We start from the raw sequence: 27,633 nt of genomic DNA, 5'->3' as shown, positions 1-27,633 counted from the left end.
CTGAACCATCCCTTAGTTATGCTGCTATAGACTTAGACTGCTGGGGGGTTCCCATGATGCACCCAGTGTTTCTTTTTATTCACCTCTGTATGCACCACTCTGCTTTTAATCATTGGTGATTGATCTCTGCTCTCTTCCACAGCATGTCTTTTTCCTGGTTCTCTCCCTCAGCCCCAACCAGTCACAGCAGAAGACTGCCCCTCCCTGAGCCTGGTTCTGCTGGAGGTTTCTTCCTGTTAAAAGGGAGTTTTTCCTTCCCACTGTCGCCAAGTGCTTGCTCATAGGGGGTCGTTTTGACCGTTGGGGTTTTTCTGTAATTATTGTATGGCTTTTGCCTTACAATATAAAACGCCTTGGAGCGACTATTTGTTGTGATTTGGTGCTATATAAATAAAATTGATTTGATTTGACTTTTTTGTGACATCCATGTATTTTTAATGTATTTTCAATACTATTAATACTATTACGTACTTACATTGATCTTAATATAAATATATATATTAATATAAATATCTTTAAATAAAATCACACACACACGCACTCACGCATTTGATCAGAATCAAATTTATTGCCAAGTCAGTTCTCACATACAAGGACTTTGATCTGGTGTTATTGGTGCATAAACAACAATAATAAAAAAGAAAAGGAAAAAATACTTCTGTGAAAAGTAGAAGAGTCAAATAGGCTAGACTATGTTCACTGTTAAATAAATGTAATGTAGTGGGATGGGACTGTGAAAAAGCATATGATTGGTGTGCAGATGTACAGTACCTTTCAGTGTGGGGATGACTAGTCTGCATTTTGTGGATGTGTCGGTTGGGGGGGGGAGTAAATGGGGTCTCTGGCAGTATTTATAAGTCTAGCTGCAGAGGGAAAGAAGCTGTTTTTGTGTGTTGAGGTTTTAGTCCTGATGGACCTCAGTCGTCTGTCAGAGGGGAGGGTGACAAAAAGTTTGTGTCCTGAGATCGACAACAATCTTCCTTGCTTGCCTCGGGGCCCTGGAGGTGTTCAGGTCCTGTAGGGATGGTAGACTGCAGTTAATCACTTTCTCTATTGATTATAAACTGCTGTCTGCTCCTGTCCTTAGCAGTGGCAGCAGCATTCCTAGACGGTGATGAAAGAGGAGATGATGGACTCAATGATGGCAGTGTGGAAGTTCACCAACTTTTCCTCAGCTGCCGCAGAAAGTACATCCTCTGTTGTGCTCTCTTGATGAGAGAGCAGACGTTCAGCTCCCATTTGAAGTCCTGGATGATGGTGATCCCCAGTTAACTGAAGGACTCCACAATGGTGACTGGGGAGTCACACAGGGTCATGGGGTTGGCCAGGACTGTGTTCTTTCTAAAGTCAACAATCATCTCCACTATCTTGAGGGCATTGAGCTCCAAACTGTTCTGTTTGCACCAGGACACCAGGTGAAAGATCTCCCATTTGTAGGCAGACTCGTCCCCATCAGAGATCAGTCGAGTGAGGGTTGTATCATCTGCGAACTTCAGGAGCTTTACAGACTGGTGACTGGAGGTGCAGCTGTTGGTGTACAGGGAGAAGTGTAGGGGGGAAAGAATGCAGCCTTGGGGGGATCCGGTATTGATGGAGTGTGTACTGGAGATGTGCCCTCCCAGCTCTTTTCCCAGCAAAAAGTCAGTGATCCACCTGCAGGTGGAGTCAGACATGCCAAGCTGAGAGAGCTTGTTCTGCAGCAGGACCAGGATGATCGTATTGAAAGCAGAGCTGAAGTCCACAAACAGAATTCTGGCATAGGTTCCTGGGGAGTCCAGATGCTGGAGGATGAAGTGGAGGGCCTTGTTGACAGCGTCGTCTACAGACCTGTTAGCACTGTAGGCAAACTGCAGGGGATGCAGGTGAGAGTCAGAGATGGCCTTGAGGTGTGTGAGGACAAGGCACTCAAAGGTCTTCATCAGCACAGAGGTTAGGGTGATGGATGTGTAGTCCTTAAATCCTGAATTTTTTTGTTTTTTGGGGATGGGGATAATGGCGGAGGCCTTGAAGCATGCCGGCACCTGGCATGTCTCCGGTGAGGTGTTGACGATGTCTGTGAACACTGGGGACAGTTGGTCTGCACAGTTCTTCAACATGGGTGGGGAGACAGCATCAGGTCTGGCTGCTTTGCATGGGTCCTGTCTCTTGAAGAGCCTGTTGAGGTGCTGGTGCGTTGAAGCTGATGGTTGTTGTTGGGAATGGTAGTTGGACTGTCCCATTGTCTTTCAAATCTGCAGTAAAACCCGTTCAATTGGTTTGCTAAATGAGGGTCCTTGGCAGATGGGGGAGGTTTGGTTTGGTTTCTAGGTGGTGATTTGTCTGAGACCTTTCCAAACAGAAGTGGAGTCATTGGCTGAGAACTGGTGTTGGAGTTTCACAGAGTACAGCCGCTTAGCTTCTCTGACCGTCTTTCCAAACCTGTATTTTGACTATTTAAACCTGACCTTGTCACCACTCTTGAAAGCCTCCTCCTTCTGTGTTCTCAATTGACTGAGTTTAGGACTGAACCAGGGTTTGTCATTGTTATACCTCACTGTGGTTCATGATGGCATGCAGCAGTCCTCACAGAAGCTACTACAACCCCTGGCAAAAATTATGGAATCACCGGCCTCAGAGGATGTTCATTCAGTTGTTGTCCTAAAAGTTCCCTGAAAAGCCTTCAGTTAATTCAAATGCTGCAGCTAGAGTACTAACAGGGACTAGAAGGAGAGAGCATATCTCACCCATATTGGCCTCTCTTCATTGGCTTCCTGTTAATTCTAGAATAGAATTTAAAATTCTTCTTCTTACTTATAAGGTTTTGAATAATCAGGTCCCATCTTATCTTAGGGACCTCATACAACCCCTGGCAAAAATTATGGAATCACCGGCCTCAGAGGATGTTCATTCAGTTGTTTAATTTTGTAGAAAAAAAGCAGATCACAGACATGACACAAAACTAAAGTCATTTCAAATGGCAACTTTCTGGCTTTAAGAAACACTATAAGAAATCAAGAAAAAAAGATTGTGGCAGTCAGTAACGGTTACTTTTTTAGACCAAGCAGAGGAAAAAAATATGGAATCACTCAATTCTGAGGAAAAATTATGGAATCACCCTGTAAATTTTCATCCCCAAAACTAACACCTGCATCAAATCAGATCTGCTCGTTAGTCTGCATCTAAAAAGGAGTGAACACACCTTGGAGAGCTGTTGCAAAAAGTGGACTGACATGAATCATGGCTCCAACACGAGAGATGTCAATTGAAACAAAGGAGAGGATTATCAATTTGGGGGATGAAAACATCCCCCAAATTAACACCTGCATCAAATCAGATCTGCTCATTGACATTGACCCTATGTGTCTTTTTGCAAGGAATGTTTTTGCAGTTTTTGCTCTATGGCAAGATGCATTATCATCTTGAAAAATGATTTCATCATCCCCAAACATCCTTTCAATTGTCCAAAATATCAACATAAACTTGTGCATTTATTGATAATGTAATGACAGCCATCTCCCCAGTGCCTTTACCTGACATGCAGCTCCATATCATCAATGACTGTGGAAATTTACATGTTCTCTTCAGGCAGTCATCTTTATAAATCTCATTGGAAAGGCACCATACAAAAGTTCCAGCATCATCATCTTGCCCAATGCAGATTCGAGATTCATCACTGAATATGACTTTCATCCAGTCATCCACAGTCCACAATTGCTTTCCCTTAGCCCATTGTAACCTTGTTTTTTCTGTTATGGTGTTAATGATGCCTTTCGTTTAGCTTTTCTGTATGTAAATCCCATTTCCTTTAGGCGGTTTCTTACAGTTCGGTCACAGACGTTGACTCCAGTCTCCTCCCATTCGTTCCTCATTTGTTTTGTTGTACATTTTTCGATTTTTGAGACACATTGCTTTAAGTTTTCTGTCTTGACGCTTTGATGTCTTCCTTGGTCTACCAGTATGTTTCAATCAATCAATCAATCAATTTTTTATATAGCGCCAAATCACAACAAACAGTTGCCCCAAGGCGCTTTATATTGTAAGGCAAGGCCATACAATAATTATGTAAAACCCCAACGGTCAAAACGACCCCCTGTGAGCAAGCACTTGGCTACAGTGGGAAGGAAAAACTCCCTTTTAACAGGAAGAAACCTCCAGCAGAACCAGGCTCAGGGAGGGGCAGTCTTCTGCTGGGACTGGTTGGGGCTGAGGGAGAGAACCAGGAAAAAGACATGCTGTGGAGGGGAGCAGAGATCGATCACTAATGATTAAATGCAGAGTGGTGCATACAGAGCAAAAAGAGAAAGAAACAGTGCATCATGGGAACCCCCCAGCAGTCTACGTCTATAGCAGCATAACTAAGGGATGGTTCAGGGTCACCTGATCCAGCCCTAACTATAAGCTTTAGCAAAAAGGAAAGTTTTAAGCCTAATCTTAAAAGTAGAGAGGGTGTCTGTCTCCCTGATCTGAATTGGGAGCTGGTTCCACAGGAGAGGAGCCTGAAAGCTGAAGGCTCTGCCTCCCATTCTACTCTTACAAACCCTAGGAACTACAAGTAAGCCTGCAGTCTGAGAGCGAAGCGCTCTATTGGGGTGATATGGTACTACGAGGTCCCTAAGATAAGATGGGACCTGATTATTCAAAACCTTATAAGTAAGAAGAAGAATTTTAAATTCTATTCTAGAATTAACAGGAAGCCAATGAAGAGAGGCCAATATGGGTGAGATATGCTCTCTCCTTCTTTGCCTTTAACAACCTTCCCATGTTGTTTGTATTTGGTCCAGAGTTTAGACACAGCTGACTGTGAACAACCAACATCTTTTGCAACATTGCGTGATGATTTACTCTCTTTTAAGAGTTTGATAATCCTCTCCTTTGTTTCAATTGACATCTCTCGTGTTGGAGCCATGATTCATGTCAGTCCACTTGGTGCAACAGCTCTCCAAGGTGTGTTCACCTCCTTTTTAGATGCAGACTAACGAGCAGATCTGATATGATGCAGGTGTTAGTTTTGGGGATGAAAATTTACAGGGTGATTCCATAATTTTTTCCTCAGAATTGAGTGAGTCCATATTTTTTTCCTTTGCTTGGTCTAAAAAAGTAACCGTTACTGACTGCCACAATCTTTTTTTCTTGGTTTCTTATAGTGCTTCTTAAAGCCAGAAAGTTGCCATTTGAAATGACTTTAGTTTTGTGTCATGTCTGTGATCTGCTTTTTTTCTACAAAATTAAACAACTGAATGAACATCCTCCGAGGCCGGTGATTCCATAATTTTTGCCAGGGGTTGTATATGAAGTCACAGCTGTTGGTGGCAGTCTTGAACACATCCCAGTCCATTTTTTTAAAACATGTCTGACTATCCTCCACAGCTTCACTGCTCCACAGTTTAGATGTCCTCACTACAGGTTTGCAGAGCTTTAGTTTCTGCCTGTAGGTAGGAATCAGGTGGACCATGGCGTGGTCAGAGTGGCCCAGAGCAGCATGAGGGATGGCATGATAAGCATTGTTCAGAGTTGTGTAACAGTGATTCAGAATTCTGTCCTCTGTGGTCAGACATTTAATAAGCTGTCTGCATTTGGGTAGTTCGTGGGAGAGATTACCTTAGTTGAAGTCTTCCAGGACAATAATTAAAGAATCCGGGTTAGTCCGCTCCACATGTAGTATCTGGTCGGCGAGCGTGTGTTATGCCTCGTGCACGTTAGCCAGTGGTGAGATGTAAACACTGACCAGAATGAATGAGGACATGGTATATTTTTTCTACTCACAGGGAGAGTAGAATTGTTTTCAGTTAATGAAAAAGTTTCCAGATCAGGAGAGCAATGTTGTTGGATCACTGTCACGTCATTACACCAGCCACTGTTGATGTAAAAACAGATTCCACCATGCTTTGTTTTGCCAGAGAGTCCTATGTCTCCATACGCTCTGAAAAGTTGGAAGCCTGCCAGCTGCAGTGCAGAGTCCAGAATTGATCCACAGAGCCACATCTCTGTGAAGTGCAAAACTGCAGAATTAGTGAAATGCCTGCTTTCCCCCACCAGTAGCTGGAGTTTGTCCATGTTTATTTTGCAGAGATATAAAGACCATTAATATATTATTACAATTAATATAAAGAGGATTTATCACCCACTGCTATAATGGTGTGTGAGACGAGAATGTAGTTAGCAACGTTAGCATTCTTCAAAAATATTAGTCCTATCAGTGTTCTGTTGTGGCGGGTTTTGTTAGAGTCCCTTAATTCAGAGAGTAGCGATGTGACGAGTTAAAAAAAAAAAAAAAAAAAAAACGGTCATGTGACCTGTGGTGCCATCTTGGGGCCAAAATAGCATTCACTGTTAATCTATCATCCAGCTATTTTATTAATTTATTCGCTGAAAATGTGGGTTGCTGTGCATTTGGATGCACAAATAGACACAACAAGGGCTTCATTATGTACAGATTCCCTTCAGATCCTAACAGAAGAAAAATTTGGGAAATAAAGTCAGCTGTGTGGGATGGAAGCGATTTCATCATCAAAGGTTTGAGAGGTAAATTTATTGTTCAGTCCCATGTATAGTAAAACCCGCCTAAATCATTGTATAAACTGATGTTGCAGACCAAACGGTCCCCAATAAAAATCAGTCCCCCCTGCCTTCACCTTGCATCATTAGCTGCAGTTCACTGATTATCACCTTGTTTCTACTTAAAACTGCACTCCAGTCATCATCTGTCTCAGTGACAGATATCTGAAGCTTTTGTACAACAATCATTTCCACATAAATTCAGCATTAAAAGAAAAATTTTACTCTCATCAGTCCACAAAATATTCCTCCATTTCTCTTTAGGCCAGTTGATGTGTTCTTTGGCAAATTGTAACCTCTTCTGCATGTCTTTTATTTAACAGAAGGACTTTGCGAGGGATTCTTGCAAATAAATTAGCTTCACACAGGTGTCTTCTAACTGTCACAGCACTTACAGGTAACTCCAGACTGTCTTTGATCATCCTGGAGCTGATCAATGGGTGAGCCTTTGCCATTCTGGTTATTCTTCTATCCATTTTGATGGTTGTTTTCCGTTTTCTTCCACGCGTCTCTGGTTTTTTTTGTCCATTTTAAAGCATTGGAGATCATTGTAGATGAACAGCCTATAATTTCTTGCACCTGCGTATTAGTTTTCCCCTCTCCAATCAACTTTTTAATCAAACTACGCTGTTCTTCTGAACAATGTCTTGAACGTCCCATTTTCCTCAGGCTTTCAAAGAGAAAAGCATGTTCAACAGGTGCTGGCTTCATCCTTACATAGGGGACACCTGATTCATACCTGTTTTTTCCACAAAATTGACAAACTCACTGACTGAATGCCACACTACTATTATTGTGAACACCCCCTTTTCTACTTTTTTTTTTTACTAATAGCCCAATTTCATAGCCTTAAGAGTGTGCATATCATTGAATGTTTGGTCTTGTTGGATTTGTGAGAATCTACTGAATCTACTGGTACCTTGTTTCCCATGTAACAATAAGAAATATACTCAAAACCTGGATTAATCTTTTTAGTCACATAGCACTACTATTATTCTGAACTCACAGGGACATGAAACCTTTGAGGGTGTGGGCTTATCTTTTGGCATATGTTTGTAACCAGCATCAACCCAGTGGCATGCTGGGAGTACACAGCTTTGCAACAAGAAACTCCAGCATTCAAACCACTGGGTGGTTACGGTAAAAACACAACATGGGCAAGACACAAAATAAAATGGTCAAAACAAATAATGAGCAACAGATGCTCAGTTTTTGGTTAGGATCCTACTTCCCAACTAATTAATGTAGTACATACACGAGGTAAGTACTAGGGACACAGTTCAAGACGTACTATGACATCTTATCTGTCCTTTGACCTGATGTTTATAGATGATGCACATGCCACAAAAATTTCCATTTTGCAACGGCAGACTTTTTGAAATGGTTTCTGATATACAATATGCATCATTAGATTTTTACAGTGAGTGCCCCACAATATGAGGACGAGGAAAGACGATGTGCATGCAGAGAAATGAGCTGTGAGTGCCTGACAAGGTGAATCCTGTTGAAAGTTTAATCCCTTTTTAATTTCAAGTATGTAATCCAATTCAATTTAAGAATGGCACCCGGAACATTGAAAGGGATGAAGAGGAGAAGAAAGGTTAAGGAAGGATTTTTAATATTTTTCAGACAGCAGAACCTGCTTGGTGTGAAAGATACATTCAGTGTTTTAAATCAGCGGCTTAAAAATATTTTTAGGCCTATCTTAATTTTATTTATTTTGGCATATTATTGCTCTTGCATATCTCAGACCATTAACATAAGACAAAGACAACCTGAATTATCTACATATTAACAGCCAAGAGGCCCCTGTGTGCCTGCGTGCATTCTGTTTTGTCATTTGATTTATTGATATTGATTTATTTGATTTGATAATTATTGTATGGCTTTTGCCTTGCAATATAGAGCGCCTTGGGGCAACTGTTGTTGTGATTTGGCGCTATATAAATAAAATTGATTTGATTTGATTTTTAAATGGACCAGAATGGAAATAGTGTTTTCACTTTTTTTACTGCTTTTAAATTCAGATAAAACTGAAGTTATTGTACTTGGCCCCACAAATCTTAGAAACATGGTGTCTAACCAGATCCTTACTCTGGGTGGCATTACCCTGACGTCTAGTAATACTGTGAGAAATCTTGGAGTCATTTTTGATCAGGATATGTCCTTCAGTGCGCATATTAAACAAATATGTAGGACTGCTTTTTTGCATTTGCGCAATATCTCTAAAATTAGAAAGGTCTTGTCTCAGAGTGATGCTGAAAAGCTAATTCATGCATTTATTTCTTCTAGGCTGGACTATTGTAATTCATTATTATCAGGTTGTCCTAAAAGTTCCCTGAAAAACCTTCAGTTAATTCAAAATTCTGCAGCTCGAGTGCTGACAGGGACTAGAAGGAGAGAGCATATCTCACCCATATTGGCTTCTCTTCATTGGCTCCCTGTTAATTCCAGAATAGAATTTAAAATTCTTCTTCTTACTTATAAGGTTTTGAATAATCAGGTCCCATCTTATCTTAGGGATCTCATAGTACCATATCACCCCAATAGAGCGCTTCGCTCTCAGACTGCAGGCTTACTTGTAGTTCTTAGGGTTTGTAAGAGTAGAATGGGAGGCAGAGCCTTCAGCTTTCAGGCTCCTCTCCTGTGGAACCAGCTCCCAATTCAGATCAGGGAGACAGACACCCTCTCTACTTTTAAGATTAGGCTTAAAACTTTCCTTTTTGCTAAAGCTTATAGTTAGGGCTGGATCAGGTGACCCTGAACCATCCCTTAGTTATGCTGCTATAGACTTAGACTGCTGGGGGGTTCCCATGATGCACCCAGTGTTTCTTTTTATTCACCTCTGTATGCACCACTCTGCTTTTAATCATTGGTGATTGATCTCTGCTCTCTTCCACAGCATGTCTTTTTCCTGGTTCTCTCCCTCAGCCCCAACCAGTCACAGCAGAAGACTGCCCCTCCCTGAGCCTGGTTCTGCTGGAGGTTTCTTCCTGTTAAAAGGGAGTTTTTCCTTCCCACTGTCGCCAAGTGCTTGCTCATAGGGGGTCGTTTTGACCGTTGGGGTTTTTCTGTAATTATTGTATGGCTTTTGCCTTACAATATAAAACACCTTGGAGCGACTATTTGTTGTGATTTGGTGCTATATAAATAAAATTGATTTGATTTGACTTTTTTGTGACATCCATGTATTTTTAATGTATTTTCAATACTATTAATACTATTACGTACTTACATTGATCTTAATATAAATATATATATTAATATAAATATCTTTAAATAAAATCACACACACACGCACTCACGCATTTGATCAGAATCAAATTTATTGCCAAGTCAGTTCTCACATACAAGGACTTTGATCTGGTGTTATTGGTGCATAAACAACAATAATAAAAAAGAAAAGGAAAAAATACTTCTGTGAAAAGTAGAAGAGTCAAATAGGCTAGACTATGTTCACTGTTAAATAAATGTAATGTAGTGGGATGGGACTGTGAAAAAGCATATGATTGGTGTGCAGATGTACAGTACCTTTCAGTGTGGGGATGACTAGTCTGCATTTTGTGGATGTGTCGGTTGGGGGGGGGAGTAAATGGGGTCTCTGGCAGTATTTATAAGTCTAGCTGCAGAGGGAAAGAAGCTGTTTTTGTGTGTTGAGGTTTTAGTCCTGATGGACCTCAGTCGTCTGTCAGAGGGGAGGGTGACAAAAAGTTTGTGTCCTGAGATCGACAACAATCTTCCTTGCTTGCCTCGGGGCCCTGGAGGTGTTCAGGTCCTGTAGGGATGGTAGACTGCAGTTAATCACTTTCTCTATTGATTATAAACTGCTGTCTGCTCCTGTCCTTAGCAGTGGCAGCAGCATTCCTAGACGGTGATGAAAGAGGAGATGATGGACTCAATGATGGCAGTGTGGAAGTTCACCAACTTTTCCTCAGCTGCCGCAGAAAGTACATCCTCTGTTGTGCTCTCTTGATGAGAGAGCAGACGTTCAGCTCCCATTTGAAGTCCTGGATGATGGTGATCCCCAGTTAACTGAAGGACTCCACAATGGTGACTGGGGAGTCACACAGGGTCATGGGGTTGGCCAGGACTGTGTTCTTTCTAAAGTCAACAATCATCTCCACTATCTTGAGGGCATTGAGCTCCAAACTGTTCTGTTTGCACCAGGACACCAGGTGAAAGATCTCCCATTTGTAGGCAGACTCGTCCCCATCAGAGATCAGTCGAGTGAGGGTTGTATCATCTGCGAACTTCAGGAGCTTTACAGACTGGTGACTGGAGGTGCAGCTGTTGGTGTACAGGGAGAAGTGTAGGGGGGAAAGAATGCAGCCTTGGGGGGATCCGGTATTGATGGAGTGTGTACTGGAGATGTGCCCTCCCAGCTCTTTTCCCAGCAAAAAGTCAGTGATCCACCTGCAGGTGGAGTCAGACATGCCAAGCTGAGAGAGCTTGTTCTGCAGCAGGACCAGGATGATCGTATTGAAAGCAGAGCTGAAGTCCACAAACAGAATTCTGGCATAGGTTCCTGGGGAGTCCAGATGCTGGAGGATGAAGTGGAGGGCCTTGTTGACAGCGTCGTCTACAGACCTGTTAGCACTGTAGGCAAACTGCAGGGGATGCAGGTGAGAGTCAGAGATGGCCTTGAGGTGTGTGAGGACAAGGCACTCAAAGGTCTTCATCAGCACAGAGGTTAGGGTGATGGATGTGTAGTCCTTAAATCCTGAATTTTTTTGTTTTTTGGGGATGGGGATAATGGCGGAGGCCTTGAAGCATGCCGGCACCTGGCATGTCTCCGGTGAGGTGTTGACGATGTCTGTGAACACTGGGGACAGTTGGTCTGCACAGTTCTTCAACATGGGTGGGGAGACAGCATCAGGTCTGGCTGCTTTGCATGGGTCCTGTCTCTTGAAGAGCCTGTTGAGGTGCTGGTGCGTTGAAGCTGATGGTTGTTGTTGGGAATGGTAGTTGGACTGTCCCATTGTCTTTCAAATCTGCAGTAAAACCCGTTCAATTGGTTTGCTAAATGAGGGTCCTTGGCAGATGGGGGAGGTTTGGTTTGGTTTCTAGGTGGTGATTTGTCTGAGACCTTTCCAAACAGAAGTGGAGTCATTGGCTGAGAACTGGTGTTGGAGTTTCACAGAGTACAGCCGCTTAGCTTCTCTGACCGTCTTTCCAAACCTGTATTTTGACTATTTAAACCTGACCTTGTCACCACTCTTGAAAGCCTCCTCCTTCTGTGTTCTCAATTGACTGAGTTTAGGACTGAACCAGGGTTTGTCATTGTTATACCTCACTGTGGTTCATGATGGCATGCAGCAGTCCTCACAGAAGCTACTACAACCCCTGGCAAAAATTATGGAATCACCGGCCTCAGAGGATGTTCATTCAGTTGTTGTCCTAAAAGTTCCCTGAAAAGCCTTCAGTTAATTCAAAATGCTGCAGCTAGAGTACTAACAGGGACTAGAAGGAGAGAGCATATCTCACCCATATTGGCCTCTCTTCATTGGCTTCCTGTTAATTCTAGAATAGAATTTAAAATTCTTCTTCTTACTTATAAGGTTTTGAATAATCAGGTCCCATCTTATCTTAGGGACCTCATACAACCCCTGGCAAAAATTATGGAATCACCGGCCTCAGAGGATGTTCATTCAGTTGTTTAATTTTGTAGAAAAAAAAGCAGATCACAGACATGACACAAAACTAAAGTCATTTCAAATGGCAACTTTCTGGCTTTAAGAAACACTATAAGAAATCAAGAAAAAAAGATTGTGGCAGTCAGTAACGGTTACTTTTTTAGACCAAGCAGAGGAAAAAAATATGGAATCACTCAATTCTGAGGAAAAATTATGGAATCACCCTGTAAATTTTCATCCCCAAAACTAACACCTGCATCAAATCAGATCTGCTCGTTAGTCTGCATCTAAAAAGGAGTGAACACACCTTGGAGAGCTGTTGCAAAAAGTGGACTGACATGAATCATGGCTCCAACACGAGAGATGTCAATTGAAACAAAGGAGAGGATTATCAATTTGGGGGATGAAAACATCCCCCAAATTAACACCTGCATCAAATCAGATCTGCTCATTGACATTGACCCTATGTGTCTTTTTGCAAGGAATGTTTTTGCAGTTTTTGCTCTATGGCAAGATGCATTATCATCTTGAAAAATGATTTCATCATCCCCAAACATCCTTTCAATTGTCCAAAATATCAACATAAACTTGTGCATTTATTGATAATGTAATGACAGCCATCTCCCCAGTGCCTTTACCTGACATGCAGCCCCATATCATCAATGACTGTGGAAATTTACATGTTCTCTTCAGGCAGTCATCTTTATAAATCTCATTGGAAAGGCACCATACAAAAGTTCCAGCATCATCATCTTGCCCAATGCAGATTCGAGATTCATCACTGAATATGACTTTCATCCAGTCATCCACAGTCCACAATTGCTTTCCCTTAGCCCATTGTAACCTTGTTTTTTCTGTTTAGGTGTTAATGATGCCTTTCGTTTAGCTTTTCTGTATGTAAATCCCATTTCCTTTAGGCGGTTTCTTACAGTTCGGTCACAGACGTTGACTCCAGTCTCCTCCCATTCGTTCCTCATTTGTTTTGTTGTACATTTTTCGATTTTTGAGACACATTGCTTTAAGTTTTCTGTCTTGACGCTTTGATGTCTTCCTTGGTCTACCAGTATGTTTCAATCAATCAATCAATCAATTTTTTTATATAGCGCCAAATCACAACAAACAGTTGCCCCAAGGCGCTTTATATTGTAAGGCAAGGCCATACAATAATTATGTAAAACCCCAACGGTCAAAACGACCCCCTGTGAGCAAGCACTTGGCTACAGTGGGAAGGAAAAACTCCCTTTTAACAGGAAGAAACCTCCAGCAGAACCAGGCTCAGGGAGGGGCAGTCTTCTGCTGGGACTGGTTGGGGCTGAGGGAGAGAACCAGGAAAAAGACATGCTGTGGAGGGGAGCAGAGATCGATCACTAATGATTAAATGCAGAGTGGTGCATACAGAGCAAAAAGAGAAAGAAACAGTGCATCATGGGAACCCCCCAGCAGTCTACGTCTATAGCAGCATAACTAAGGGATGGTTCAGGGTCACCTGATCCAGCCCTAACTATAAGCTTTAGCAAAAAGGAAAGTTTTAAGCCTAATCTTAAAAGTAGAGAGGGTGTCTGTCTCCCTGATCTGAATTGGGAGCTGGTTCCACAGGAGAGGAGCCTGAAAGCTGAAGGCTCTGCCTCCCATTCTACTCTTACAAACCCTAGGAACTACAAGTAAGCCTGCAGTCTGAGAGCGAAGCGCTCTATTGGGGTGATATGGTACTACGAGGTCCCTAAGATAAGATGGGACCTGATTATTCAAAACCTTATAAGTAAGAAGAAGAATTTTAAATTCTATTCTAGAATTAACAGGAAGCCAATGAAGAGAGGCCAATATGGGTGAGATATGCTCTCTCCTTCTTTGCCTTTAACAACCTTCCCATGTTGTTTGTATTTGGTCCAGAGTTTAGACACAGCTGACTGTGAACAACCAACATCTTTTGCAACATTGCGTGATGATTTACTCTCTTTTAAGAGTTTGATAATCCTCTCCTTTGTTTCAATTGACATCTCTCGTGTTGGAGCCATGATTCATGTCAGTCCACTTGGTGCAACAGCTCTCCAAGGTGTGTTCACTCCTTTTTAGATGCAGACTAACGAGCAGATCTGATATGATGCAGGTGTTAGTTTTGGGGATGAAAATTTACAGGGTGATTCCATAATTTTTTCCTCAGAATTGAGTGAGTCCATATTTTTTTCCTCTGCTTGGTCTAAAAAAGTAACCGTTACTGACTGCCACAATCTTTTTTTCTTGGTTTCTTATAGTGCTTCTTAAAGCCAGAAAGTTGCCATTTGAAATGACTTTAGTTTTGTGTCATGTCTGTGATCTGCTTTTTTTCTACAAAATTAAACAACTGAATGAACATCCTCCGAGGCCGGTGATTCCATAATTTTTGCCAGGGGTTGTATATGAAGTCACAGCTGTTGGTGGCAGTCTTGAACACATCCCAGTCCATTTTTTTAAAACATGTCTGACTATCCTCCACAGCTTCACTGCTCCACAGTTTAGATGTCCTCACTACAGGTTTGCAGAGCTTTAGTTTCTGCCTGTAGGTAGGAATCAGGTGGACCATGGCGTGGTCAGAGTGGCCCAGAGCAGCATGAGGGATGGCATGATAAGCATTGTTCAGAGTTGTGTAACAGTGATTCAGAATTCTGTCCTCTGTGGTCAGACATTTAATAAGCTGTCTGCATTTGGGTAGTTCGTGGGAGAGATTACCTTAGTTGAAGTCTTCCAGGACAATAATTAAAGAATCCGGGTTAGTCCGCTCCACATGTAGTATCTGGTCGGCGAGCGTGTGTTATGCCTCGTGCACGTTAGCCAGTGGTGAGATGTAAACACTGACCAGAATGAATGAGGACATGGTATATTTTTTCTACTCACAGGGAGAGTAGAATTGTTTTCAGTTAATGAAAAAGTTTCCAGATCAGGAGAGCAATGTTGTTGGATCACTGTCACGTCATTACACCAGCCACTGTTGATGTAAAAACAGATTCCACCATGCTTTGTTTTGCCAGAGAGTCCTATGTCTCCATACGCTCTGAAAAGTTGGAAGCCTGCCAGCTGCAGTGCAGAGTCCAGAATTGATCCACAGAGCCACATCTCTGTGAAGTGCAAAACTGCAGAATTAGTGAAATGCCTGCTTTCCCCCACCAGTAGCTGGAGTTTGTCCATGTTTATTTTGCAGAGATATAAAGACCATTAATATATTATTACAATTAATATAAAGAGGATTTATCACCCACTGCTATAATGGTGTGTGAGACGAGAATGTAGTTAGCAACGTTAGCATTCTTCAAAAATATTAGTCCTATCAGTGTTCTGTTGTGGCGGGTTTTGTTAGAGTCCCTTAATTCAGAGAGTAGCGACGTGACGAGTTAAAAAAAAAAAAAAAACGGTCATGTGACCTGTGGTGCCATCTTGGGGCCAAAATAGCATTCACTGTTAATCTATCATCCAGCTATTTTATTAATTTATTCGCTGAAAATGTGGGTTGCTGTGCATTTGGATGCACAAATAGACACAACAAGGGCTTCATTATGTACAGATTCCCTTCAGATCCTAACAGAAGAAAAATTTGGGAAATAAAGTCAGCTGTGTGGGATGGAAGCGATTTCATCATCAAAGGTTTGAGAGGTAAATTTATTGTTCAGTCCCATGTATAGTAAAACCCACCTAAATCATTGTATAAACTGATGTTGCAGACCAAACGGTCCCCAATAAAAATCAGTCCCCCCTGCCTTCACCTTGCATCATTAGCTGCAGTTCACTGATTATCACCTTGTTTCTACTTAAAACTGCACTCCAGTCATCATCTGTCTCAGTGACAGATATCTGAAGCTTTTGTACAACAATCATTTCCACATAAATTCAGCATTATTTCATCATAAAAGATGGATGAAACGATCAGAGCGCCGTGGCTAAACAAGCTGCTAGCTGATATGTTCACTGTGCATCGGTCATTTCAAAGCTTCACGGAATTTTGCTGAGTTTCTGCTTAAAACAACCTTGTTTCTACTTAAAACTGACTTTGATTTAAAAGGTGATACCTTGTCATCTGATGGTTAATAATCCCATTAATCCATTTTTTTATGTGCTGTATTTTACATATTCTACATATTTTATTCTATATGTGTTTTATTTTTGTGAATTTGTGTTTTTAATGTTAAGCACTTAGGACACCAGTCGGTGCTGTAAAGCGCTTTATAAATAAATGTTGATTGATTGATTGATTGATTGCTTTGGGTGAAGAGACACTGCTGTGGTCTGAAATGACGCATGTGCAGTGAAGCAAGGCAGACAATTTTTAGGGGGGACTGTTCGGTCTGCGACACCGGATATTCACAGTCACCGATGTTTTTGGATTGTTTTCCATGTAATAAACACCGTATATAACGGATTTTGTGCAATGAAAACTCACATAGGATAAAATGTCCGATCACAATGTATTTCCATGAAGAACCCCTCATATGTGGCACCGGAGTCTTTTCCGTGATTAAAAGCCCGACCATTTATTTTTTTTCACATCGTGCTCAGACTCGAACCTGCAGCCTGATGTGCACCTGTTAAATCAGACACCAAAGGCTGACTTGACACTTTTCTGCTTTCGTCTGCCACCATATTTTAATAGTTTTGTGCACACTGATTACATATCGGGCTTACATAGGTTTGACTGAAAATTCTTCAAATTTACAACACGAAGTCGTAAAAGATGAAATTGTACAGCTGACCTTTGATTTGGAGGTGATGATTGTAGAAAGAAAAGCTTGTTGAGGGTCAAATTAGTCCAGAATAAAGCATAATCCAGCAATGGAGAACTTTAAAACTGTCACACATGTCATTGTATGACACGGCGTTACAGAAACGCAAATCGGGCTTTAAATTAATTAAATAAATCATCATAAATTGTAAATTTGATATCTTAGCTATTTTTATATTTATTTTGATAGTATCTGTACCTGGATGTGTTACTGTATGTGGCTAAATGATAAAAAGGTTCATTCAGTAGTTCAGCACATTTGGAACCAAAATGATACCATGCTCTGAATTGACACCACTCTCTAAATAAAGGAACTCCAGGGTTCATCCTTGATTCAAAGGCGCAAACATACCAAATGGAAAAAGTCCCCAGCTGTCCCCAGTTTCTCCGTGGTCAAAGTTACACGCACAGAGAGGTTTTTGTCTGTCCTGCATTCTGCCACAAGCTAACTTTAGCCAAAAGACATCAAACTCAATACTCTTCTCACTTATGGTACCAGCAACATGATGACACTTAGCTAAAGTGACTAAACCAATTGAACAACAAAAACACAATAAATCAAAAACACTACTAACACTGTTAAACTAACATGAACCACAATAACAACATTTAAAACCCCAAAACGTCAAACCCTCATAGTGCATTGCAGCACAATGTCCATTGTTTATTGGTTAGCTAAAATTCCTAATTTCTCCAAAAATATTTGTCCTTTCAACTTTTCATTTTTCATTCATCCTTGATACAAAATGCATAAACGTACCAAATGGCAAATACCAGCTCTCAACGGTTTCTGTGTGATCGAAGCCATACACACACACACACACACACACACACACACACACACACACACACACACAGAGAGGCCACTTAGCTATTATAATAATTATTATTATTGTTATAACTATTATTATTATTATAGTGTGTATATGATAACAAGAACCTAAACAATTTCTAAACTAAGACAGTAAATTAGCATAAAAAAATTACTACTTCACAGGAAATAAAAGATGTTTTTTTTTCAGACTATGTGTTCCTTCTTGACCTATGATCTTTGACCAAACTACTCCAAACTACATGCTGTCCAAGTAACATTCACATCAAAGTTTGAAGGAAATTTGACCAGCCATTTTTTAGTCATCTTGTGGATAGGCGCACACACGTGCACACACACACTAGTGAAAATACTACCACTTGCCACTTCGCCAATGCGCAGGGTAGTAAAGTTGGTATAAATGAAGTTTACAAGTTGGCATAAGTTTTACATGTTAAGTGAATTTGGGTCAGTGTAATTAATTTGAGTGAATCTTTGATATATGTACAGTAGGTGCAAAATACCAGGAAATAAAAGGAAATTTTAAACTGTCCTCTCATATTCATCCTTTGATCTCAAACTCAAATATCTTCCGTGTTTACCAAAAACAATATACACTCAACAAAAATATAAACGCAACACTTTTGGTTTTGCTCCCATTTTGTATGAGATGAACTCAAAGATCTAAAACTTTTTCCACATACACAATATCACCATTTCCCTCAAATATTGTTCACAAACCAGTCTAAATCTGTGATAGTGAGCACTTCTCCTTTGCTGAGATAATCCATCCCACCTCACAGGTGTGCCATACCAAGATGCTGATTAGACACCATGATTAGTGCACAGGTGTGCCTTAGACTGTCCACAATAAAAGGCCACTCTGAAAGGTGCAGTTTTGTTTTATTGGGGGGGGACACCAGTCAGTATCTGGTGTGACCACCATTTGCCTCATGCAGTGCAACACATCTCCTTCGCATAGAGTTGATCAGGTTGTCAATTGTGGCATGTGGAATGTTGGTCCACTCCTCTTCAATGGCTGTGCGAAGTTCTGATGACGAACTGGAGTCAGGTCGAGACCCCGATGAGGACGACGAGCATGCAGATGAGCTTCCCTGAGACGGTTTCTGACAGTTTGTACAGACATTCTTTGGTTATGCACACCGATTGTTTCAGCAGCTGTCCGAGTGGCTGGTCTCAGACGATCTTGGAGGTGAACATGCTGGATGTGGAGGTCCTGGGCTGGTGTGGTTACACGTGGTCTGCAGTTGTGAGGCTGGTTGGATGTACTGCCAAATTCTCTGAAACGCCTTTGGAGACGGCTTATGGTAGAGACATGAACATTCAATACACGAGCAACAGCTCTGGTTGACATTCCTGCTGTCAGCATGCCAATTGCACGCTCCCTCAAATCTTGTGACATCTGTGGCATTGTGCTGTGTTTTAAAACTGCACCTTTCAGAGTGGCCTTTTATTGTGGGCAGTCTAAGGCACACCTGTGCACTAATCATGGTGTCTAATCAGCATCTTGATATGGCACACCTGTGAGGTGGGATGGATTATCTCAGCAAAGGAGAAGTGCTCACTATCACAGATTTAGACTGGTTTGTGAACAATATTTGAGGGAAATGGTGATATTGTGTATGTGGAAAAAGTTTTAGATCTTTGAGTTCATCTCATACAAAATGGGAGCAAAAACAAAAGTGTTGCGTTTATATTTTTGTTGAGTGTAATTGTTCTTCCAATACTTTTGAAGGGGACTAACTACTGAGAGTTCAGTCAAATTCACTTCTTGCTCTTTTGGCAAATTATAAATTCAGGAAATACAGCATTCATGTTTTTGTGCACAGAAAGTAACACAAAAATTTGAAAGAGAAAGATGTTATAACATCAGGACGACTGCAGTTGAAGGGCATTTTTACTGTTCTTATGGCAAAAGGGAATCAATTCATATAATTACAGCTTGATCTTTCTGCATCTTAGAATAAGAAAGACTTGTAACTGGCAGTAATCAATAGGTCGACTCCTTCAGGCAAGGACTACAGCAAGGAGCCAAACACACACACACACACACACACACACATGCTCGTGTTGCCTTTAGTAACTCATTTTAATTTGTCTGGCCTGACTTACCTTTTCTGTCCCTTGTTAAAACTACCAGTTGTCTTTACTTATAGGTTTATCAATATGTCCTTGATAAATGAGTGAGCATAATCAATATTAATATGTAAAGAAAGTGAAGTGAATGCAAGGAACATATGAGTTTGACCTTGTATATCATGTAAAATGCAATGAAAAAGCTTTTGCTTCATCTGAATTTTGTATTTGTCCATGTTTAATTGTATTCATACTGTATGCATTTAAGCACAAAATACATTTTCGATTGTGTGAAGTCAGTTTTAGGCGAGGAAATCTACAAACTACAAAGAAAAAATACACTTATTGAAATACATCAGTGATGGAAAGCTATTTTAATTCTCTGGGACTCCACATAATCAGTGAGAGCAATAATCTCGAAATAAAGAAACATGAGCAAAGTGGAGGTTCTACCAAAAATCCACCAAGATCACATCAGCAACTTATCATAAGGCAACAACAGTTCACATACACAGATGGACCATTAAGAAGCTACAGACCACGTTCAGTTTAGCTGACATCAGTGTAGATGATGCCAGCATTACTAAAATACTCAACAAAAACACACTGATGAATCACATTGTGTGAATAATATTCTAATGACCATGAGCAAAAAAGTGGACGTTTTTGGAAGGAATGGATCTGCTTAGGGCCCGGTCCCACTGGGGAGAGGATTAATTGCACATGAATTGAGTATACAAATTACGGGCGTTCATTGTCGTCTGCAACAAAAATGGCCAAAAATGACAAATGTCCCAGTATGAATTACGGATATATTAATAATATATAGCGAATATATGATGAACAATCACGGTTGTATAATGCATGTAGTGAGGAAACTGATCAGACGCATTGCGATTATCATTATGGGTGTATTATGATGCATCGACCACGTGTTTGCGTGTGCACGGCATCTTCACTGTGGTCATAAAAGAAGCGCACTCGCTCCTTTTGGCATCACTATTCACACCAACAATACAGCCTCTGGAGCATTTGCTGGACTTGGACAAGTTGATTGGAGTAAAGAAGCAGTGAACAGGGCGAGTGGTGACGTCAGCAGATCAGAGCGCAGCTCATCTGAACGATTATAACAAGAAGTTAAATCTGTTATAAACATAGAAATAAATACTGTAACAGCTGCAGACAAGAAGGAAAAAACACACAACTGTTTTATCAAACGTTGACAATGTAAACAAGTTCAATAATTACCTTTTTAGACGGCTCAAAATGCTTTGGAGCTGTTCGCTCCAGCTGCAGCTTCCTCTGTGATTCAGAAGGTGATTAGAGCCGTTTCCAACAGGCAATTTGCAGAATAAAATGATTAATCCGCCACAAAATAATTATTTTACATACACAGCATCCAGTGCAGACCGCGTGGCAGCTGGTAGAACTAAGAACGACGTCCAGCTGTGAACACAGCACATCTGCTTTCATCCTCCACAAATCAGATGCAAAGCAGATGTAATAAAAACGCTTTATTCGTGGCCAATCTGTATGCAGTCGCTACAACTTATTTTAGTTTGTGATGTGGACATGATGGGCACGCAAAATATCTGTTTTACACACTGTCCCAGTCCACTGCCAAGCCACAAATCCCTGTCAGTTGCGGATATCAGCAGATGACGGTGAATATACGGCGCACAGATTGAGTATGTATGGAGTATGTAAGTCATCCGCAGCCAAAATTTTGTGCAGCTCAAAAATCGTGGTAATGGAAAAACGTACCTCTGTGGATAATTGTGGGCGTGTGCGGGTGTTGGCCGACTCATACAAGCATGTTTCACGCATATTGCGGATGTTAAGCAAATATGAGCCAATTTTGTGCGCAATCCATACACAAATCCTCCTAAATGCCAGTGGGACAGGACCCTTACATCTTGCATCACTAGAGTTTGTGGGGATACACACATCAACCCCCACACCCAGGGCTGCATTTATGTGTGTACATTTAATTTTATATAGTGGTGTGTAGAGTGTGCACGGTATGAGTGCAGGTATGTCTGATGCCTTTCATTAACTGGAGTGTTATAATCCTGGTATAAATTCTTTTTGTGTCTCCTGTTTAATTAGGGGTTGTCTTTTTTGCTTCTTTTTTCATGTACCAGACTGTTCAATCTTTTGGGTGATCAAACATATTTAAATTTAACTTGCAGGTTAATCCTGTCCTGTTTTTCTCCCTACAGGTTCAAGAAATAGACAATCCGATGGACTTTGGCAGCCAACAGAGGGAAGAAGGAGGACAAACCTCAATGGGAGCAGCACTGAAAGTCAAACATGTCTCCAAAGACTTACAGATCATCTCCACTAAACATAAAACTCCTGCCTATGGCTCCCTCGGCCCTTACGGTTGGCCTCAAAACTTCTCCCAGGCTCAAGATCAATACGTGTACCACTCTCCTCCCAAATCCAAACCTCCTGCAAAAACATCCCCCAAGGGAAAGAAGATCCTTGGATGGGGTGATTTTTACTTTAATGTGAAAACGGTGAAGTTCAGCCTCCTGGTGACGGGTAAAATCGTGGATCACATCAATGGTACATTCAGCGTCTATTTCCGCCACAACTCATCACGTCTGGGGAACATTTCTGTCAGCATCGTCCCACCATCCAAACCTGTAGGATGGGAAGTTTTAGATCCCCAAAACTCCGTACTGATTCCAGATCTGACATCCCAGTTTCAGGGCTCGCCTCAGTCCACCAGCTCTTCCAGTCCTGACCAGCACAAGCAACAGCCGGACATGATGATGGTTACTGAGCTCAACTGCCGGATTGAGTACCAGAGAACCAACCGCTCCAAGAAGACCAAGCCCTGCATGTACGACCCGGGTCAGACCTGCTACTCCGAAAACACCCAGTCCCAGGCGGCGTGGATCTGCGCAAAGCCTTTTAAAGTTATATGCATCTTCATTGCTTTCACCGGCACTGATTACAGGCTGGTGCAGAAAGTTTGTCCGGACCACAACTTTCAGACGGAGCAGAACCAGCAGCATTTTGGATGATCAAATTGAAATCTTCAAAACTATGACTTCTGTTTTCAATAATAAGCTTGAAATTTTTTTTTTTTTTACAGTCACACTAAAACAAAACAAGAACACGCCAGTAAACATCAGTTGAGCCAAACCTCGAGTTAATATGTGAACAGCAGCAAGATGAACTTTGTACCCTGACAGCTTTTTGAAACCTGCTGCAACACAGAAAATGACTGTATATTCCTTAAAAATCTTCATCTCCTCCATATTATCAAATAATAAACGGGACTATTTTCTTTCTATGTTTAAAAAAAAATTGATATTTTGACTCTTTAGTAATAGATATGTGTTTCAGGCAACGTTCATCTGTGTTTTTTTTAAAACTCAGACAGACTTTGAATTTTTTTTTTTTTTTTACTATAAAATATGTTCTTGTATCTTTGTTGTACAGAGGTTGTGCAGAAAGACCTGAAACAGTCGGAGAGTCAGAACAGACGATTTCCTGCAGCAAACAGCTGTTGCTTTTATCAGTGTGATGAAGTGTGCATGTCCTTGGCCTTTTTCCAGTGCTGATTTCAGTTTGGCCCTTTGCACCTTGTAAAGTTTTTTGTCTTCATAACCTTCAGCCATCATCAACATGCTTTCGCTATCATTACGCCAGACTTTATGGGTGAGTACTTTTTTTGACACAAACTTCTGTCACAAACATCAGGTACATTTAACATGACAACAGAGATGAATGCTGATGATTGTGTTGAGAGGTAACAGTAATTATGGTTGGTTAAGTTTACATGCTGCTCCCTCTGCTTCAGCGCTAAATGCAGCTGCCTCGCTGTTCCTAAAGGCAATCGTAATTCAAACATGTATTACTGCAAACTGGGTCAGCTGTCAATCCAGCTCACCCCAAGTCTGACACATATGCCAGTTTTGTGGAGGCAGCTAGTGCTCATTTTTGTGTCACGTTTTCAGTTTGTCACTGCAGGTGCACGTGTCATAACTGTGATTACCACAGGTCATCAAAAACAAAGGTGCTCTACAGTTGTCACGACAATATATCTCTGTTAGAAATACAGCTTGCAGTCTGGCACAGATTCAACATATTTGATGCAAAACACAATAATAAAGTTACGTAACGGTCATGCAGCTACAAACTGGCTTCAACAAACAAGACCCACTGAGTCACTCTGCCGGTGACCAGTTTCCACTCCACTTTTCATGTCCAAGCTTTTCTATAAGCGCTCTATCGAATAACACAAATGTTTTTCCTCTCTCTTTCATTAAATGGATTGTTTAGAACTTCAAAAGACACATTATTCTAGCTCCCTAGTTGCCAAAACCCCAGTGCAAAATATTACAATTTTGAGTGATGAAAGAGTTTTGTGTTGGCTTGCTCTGCATGAGCTTTTCAAAAGACACCAAAGGAGCAATCATAGACAATAATGCCAACAAAGAACCCCAGAGAAGCATTTTTGTTTCTGTGCAAGGCAGTTTATAGCAAGGCAGAGATTTGCATCAGATCCTGCAAACTGCCATTTGTCCTCTCGTGCATTTTTCTTTTGTGTGGAAACACTGCAAGTGTCCCAAATGAGACACTTTATGGAAAAAAAAAACAGTAGATAACAACCTACGGTAAGTTTACCATTTGCTTGACTCATTTTCAAAACAGTTTTTCAACTAATATTGGATGTTATGACTAATATTTGATGTTCAACTAAACTAAAAAAGTGATTGTGGTATAATGTCCAGAATGAGCATGTAATCACACATCCATTGTCCGTGCACCTCGTGTCAGAGGATGTAGCTGTATTATCATGTTATCATGGCCGTTAGACCCGTCACACGGCCGCAGTGTGCGTGAGCGTGTCACGAAGACACCAATATTCCCCAGTTCAAATGCAGCACAACAGTAGTGTGCCTGTTCTCTACATTCGTGTTGGCTGTGCCAATTTGGCATATAAGTGCCACACGAATGCTGTCTGAGGAATTCAAATGCAGCACAAACTCAGTTCAATTGCATGTCGAATTGCACAAAAGATGTTCAAATGTCAATATATACAACAGTGGCAATGCTGTGTGACTGCAATTCGTCCGCTGTTCATATGTTTTCCAGCACGAGCGACACATGAATGTGCCGACTGCTGCAGGACTGCTGTATGAGGTGTTCAGGTGCAGTTGGAATGCAGCATGAATTGCACAAGTGTCATTCGAATGTCAATTCGTACGGCATTTGTGCAGTTCATGTTCTAGGGGTATAAAGTGTGCATCTTTTTATAGTCAAATAGAAAAAAAATTCTAGTCTATCTGATTATTGACTGAACATTATCAGCAAATGTCAGTTATTATATCACAGCTAATATGCGCTTTATAGAAAAGATTTCACTCATAAATAACACAAGTCATTGAGTGACACTCAATATAACTAATAAATACGTATAATGCAAGCAAAAAAAATCCCTATTAAAACATAACCTGTACACCAATATAATCCTTATTATTTATGTTATTATTATCATCATCATCATTTTGGTCCGACCCTGGTGATCAGCGGGGGCTGTGGAAGGGAAAGCTGGGAGTCTGGAGTGGGGTGGGATGGGGGGGTGCAAATCGACTGATTTGTATGCGAGGATGGTGCACTGTGATTGTACACAAAGTGTGGATTCCCCTAAGGTGTTCCTGGAGGAATACGAAACGTAAGACCACGAATTGTGAATATGTGCAAAACATAAGACAAATCATGAAGAAATTCACATTTTCTGAAATGTGCGTTCACATTTTGTGATATATTTTTTTCAGAGTTCAAGATTTGTGGATAATTCACAATTTGCAGCAGATTCACGTTTTGGGGTCAACACCCTGAATATGATACATAAAAATAAAAAGCTGTTTTACAATGTTTTATGTCCACAGTCCACAAGGAGGTTTCTTTGCAGTGGCATGAAAACTGAGTAGCTCACAAGCACAAATTACTGCATCACAAGTTTGAGCAGTTCAGTCACATGAGAAGGAAGGACTGGTTCATTTGTGCCTCTGTTTTTTGATGGAACAGAACAAGATTTAAGCCTTTTTCAAGAGTTTAGTGAACAAATTAAAAACAAAAGACAAAACAATCAGTGTAGCCTTGGAGAAAAAAACTGACAAGCAAGTCCACCGACTTCTAACTTTAGCCACACCTGCTTCTAACTTCTATGTTGTGTTATGAGAAATTATTCTCTGCAACAATCCCAGTCAAGTCCAGCGTTTTGCAGACAGGTATATAGCACATTACACCATCAAAACAAATTTGTATTTTGCGTTGATCTGGTGCACCAACATGAACCAACATTTTTTGAGTTACCATGTTAGGGCCCTGTCCCACTGGCATTTAGGAGGATTTGTGTATGGATTGCGCACAAAATTGGCTCATTCGCTTAACATCTGCAGTATGTGTGAAACATGCTTGTATGAGTTGGCCGACACCCGCACACGTCCGCAATTATCAATCAATCAATCAATTTTTTTTTTATATAGCGCCAAATCACAACAAACAGTTGCCCCAAGGCGCTTTATATTGTAAGGCAAGGCCATACAATAATTATGTAAAACCCCAACGGTCAAAACGACCCCCTGTGAGCAAGCACTTGGCTACAGTGGGAAGGAAAAACTCCCTTTTAACAGGAAGAAACCTCCAGCAGAACCAGGCTCAGGGAGGGGCAGTCTTCTGCTGGGACTGGTTGGGGCTGAGGGAGAGAACCAGGAAAAAGATTATCTGCAGAGGCACGTTCTTCCGTTCCCAGGATTTTTGAGCTGCACAAAATTTTGGCTGCAGATGACAGCCGCCTTACATACGATACATACTCCATACGTACTCGATACATACTCCATACATACTTGTATACTTAGATACAGACTTCTTTACATTGTCAAGGCTTGATAAAACAGTTGCGTGTTTTTTCCTTCTTGTCTGCAGTTGTTACAGTATTTATTCCTATGTTTATAACAGATTTAACTTCTTGTTATAATGGTTCATACGAGCTGTGCTCTGATGTGATCCGCTGACATCACCACTCGCCCTGTTCACTGCTTCTTTACTCCAATCAACTTGTCCAAGTCCAGCAAATGCTCCAGAGGCTGTATTGTTGGTGTGAATAGTGATGCCGAAAGGAGCGAGTGCACTTCTTTTATGACCGCAATGCAGATGCCGTGCATGCGTAAACGTGTGCAATGCATTCATAATACACCCATAATACTGCCGTGATAATCGCAATGCGTCTGATCCGTTTCCTCACTACATGCGTTATATAACCGTGATTGTAGTAGACCACCAATTAGCTAAACTGCAGGATTGTCTTACAGACATAAAGACATGGATGACCTCTAATTTCCTGCTTTTAAACTCAGATAAAACTGAAGTTATTGTACTTGGCCCCACAAATCTTAGAAACATGGTGTCTAACCAGATCCTTACTCTGGATGGCGTTACCCTGACCTCTAGTAATACTGTGAGAAATCTTGGAGTCATTTTTGATCAGGATATGTCATTCAAAGCGCATATTAAACAAATATGTAGGACTGCTTTTTTGCATTTACGCAATATCTCTAAAATTAGAAAGGTCTTGTCTCAGAGTGATGCTGAAAAACTAATTCATGCATTTATTTCCTCTAGGTTGGACTATTGTAATTCATTATTATCAGGTTGTCCTAAAAGTTCCCTGAAAAGCCTTCAGTTAATTCAAAATGCTGCAGCTAGAGTACTAATGGGGACTAGAAGGAGAGAGCATATCTCACCCATATTGGCCTCTCTTCATTGGCTTCCTGTTAATTCTAGAA

The 27,633-nt window shown here is 41.1% G+C and overlaps 2 protein-coding genes across 2 annotated transcripts in view; both read left to right on the top strand.

The window, feature by feature from the left end:
* The window catches only part of LOC117511824 (neurexophilin-2-like), a 39,441-nt gene extending 16,516 nt beyond the window's left edge, over nucleotides 1–22,925 (top strand). Inside the window, exon 2 of the mRNA XM_034171734.1 lies at nucleotides 22,045–22,925. Coding sequence (XP_034027625.1) covers nucleotides 22,045–22,857 — 813 coding nt within the window. The 3' untranslated portion in view covers nucleotides 22,858–22,925. The remainder of the gene's footprint in view (nucleotides 1–22,044) is intronic.
* Nucleotides 22,926–23,270: 345 nt separating this feature from the next.
* LOC117511823 (serine hydroxymethyltransferase, mitochondrial-like) overlaps nucleotides 23,271–27,633 on the top strand; it is a 72,028-nt gene continuing 67,665 nt past the window's right edge. Inside the window, exon 1 of the mRNA XM_034171733.1 lies at nucleotides 23,271–23,497. Within this exon, the coding sequence (XP_034027624.1) occupies nucleotides 23,465–23,497 (33 nt within the window). The 5' untranslated portion in view covers nucleotides 23,271–23,464. The remainder of the gene's footprint in view (nucleotides 23,498–27,633) is intronic.

The sequence above is a fragment of the Thalassophryne amazonica genome, chromosome 6, assembly GCF_902500255.1.
Source record: "Thalassophryne amazonica chromosome 6, fThaAma1.1, whole genome shotgun sequence".
NCBI lineage: Eukaryota > Metazoa > Chordata > Actinopteri > Batrachoidiformes > Batrachoididae > Thalassophryne > Thalassophryne amazonica.
This window is presented reverse-complemented; position numbering and strand designations above follow the sequence as displayed.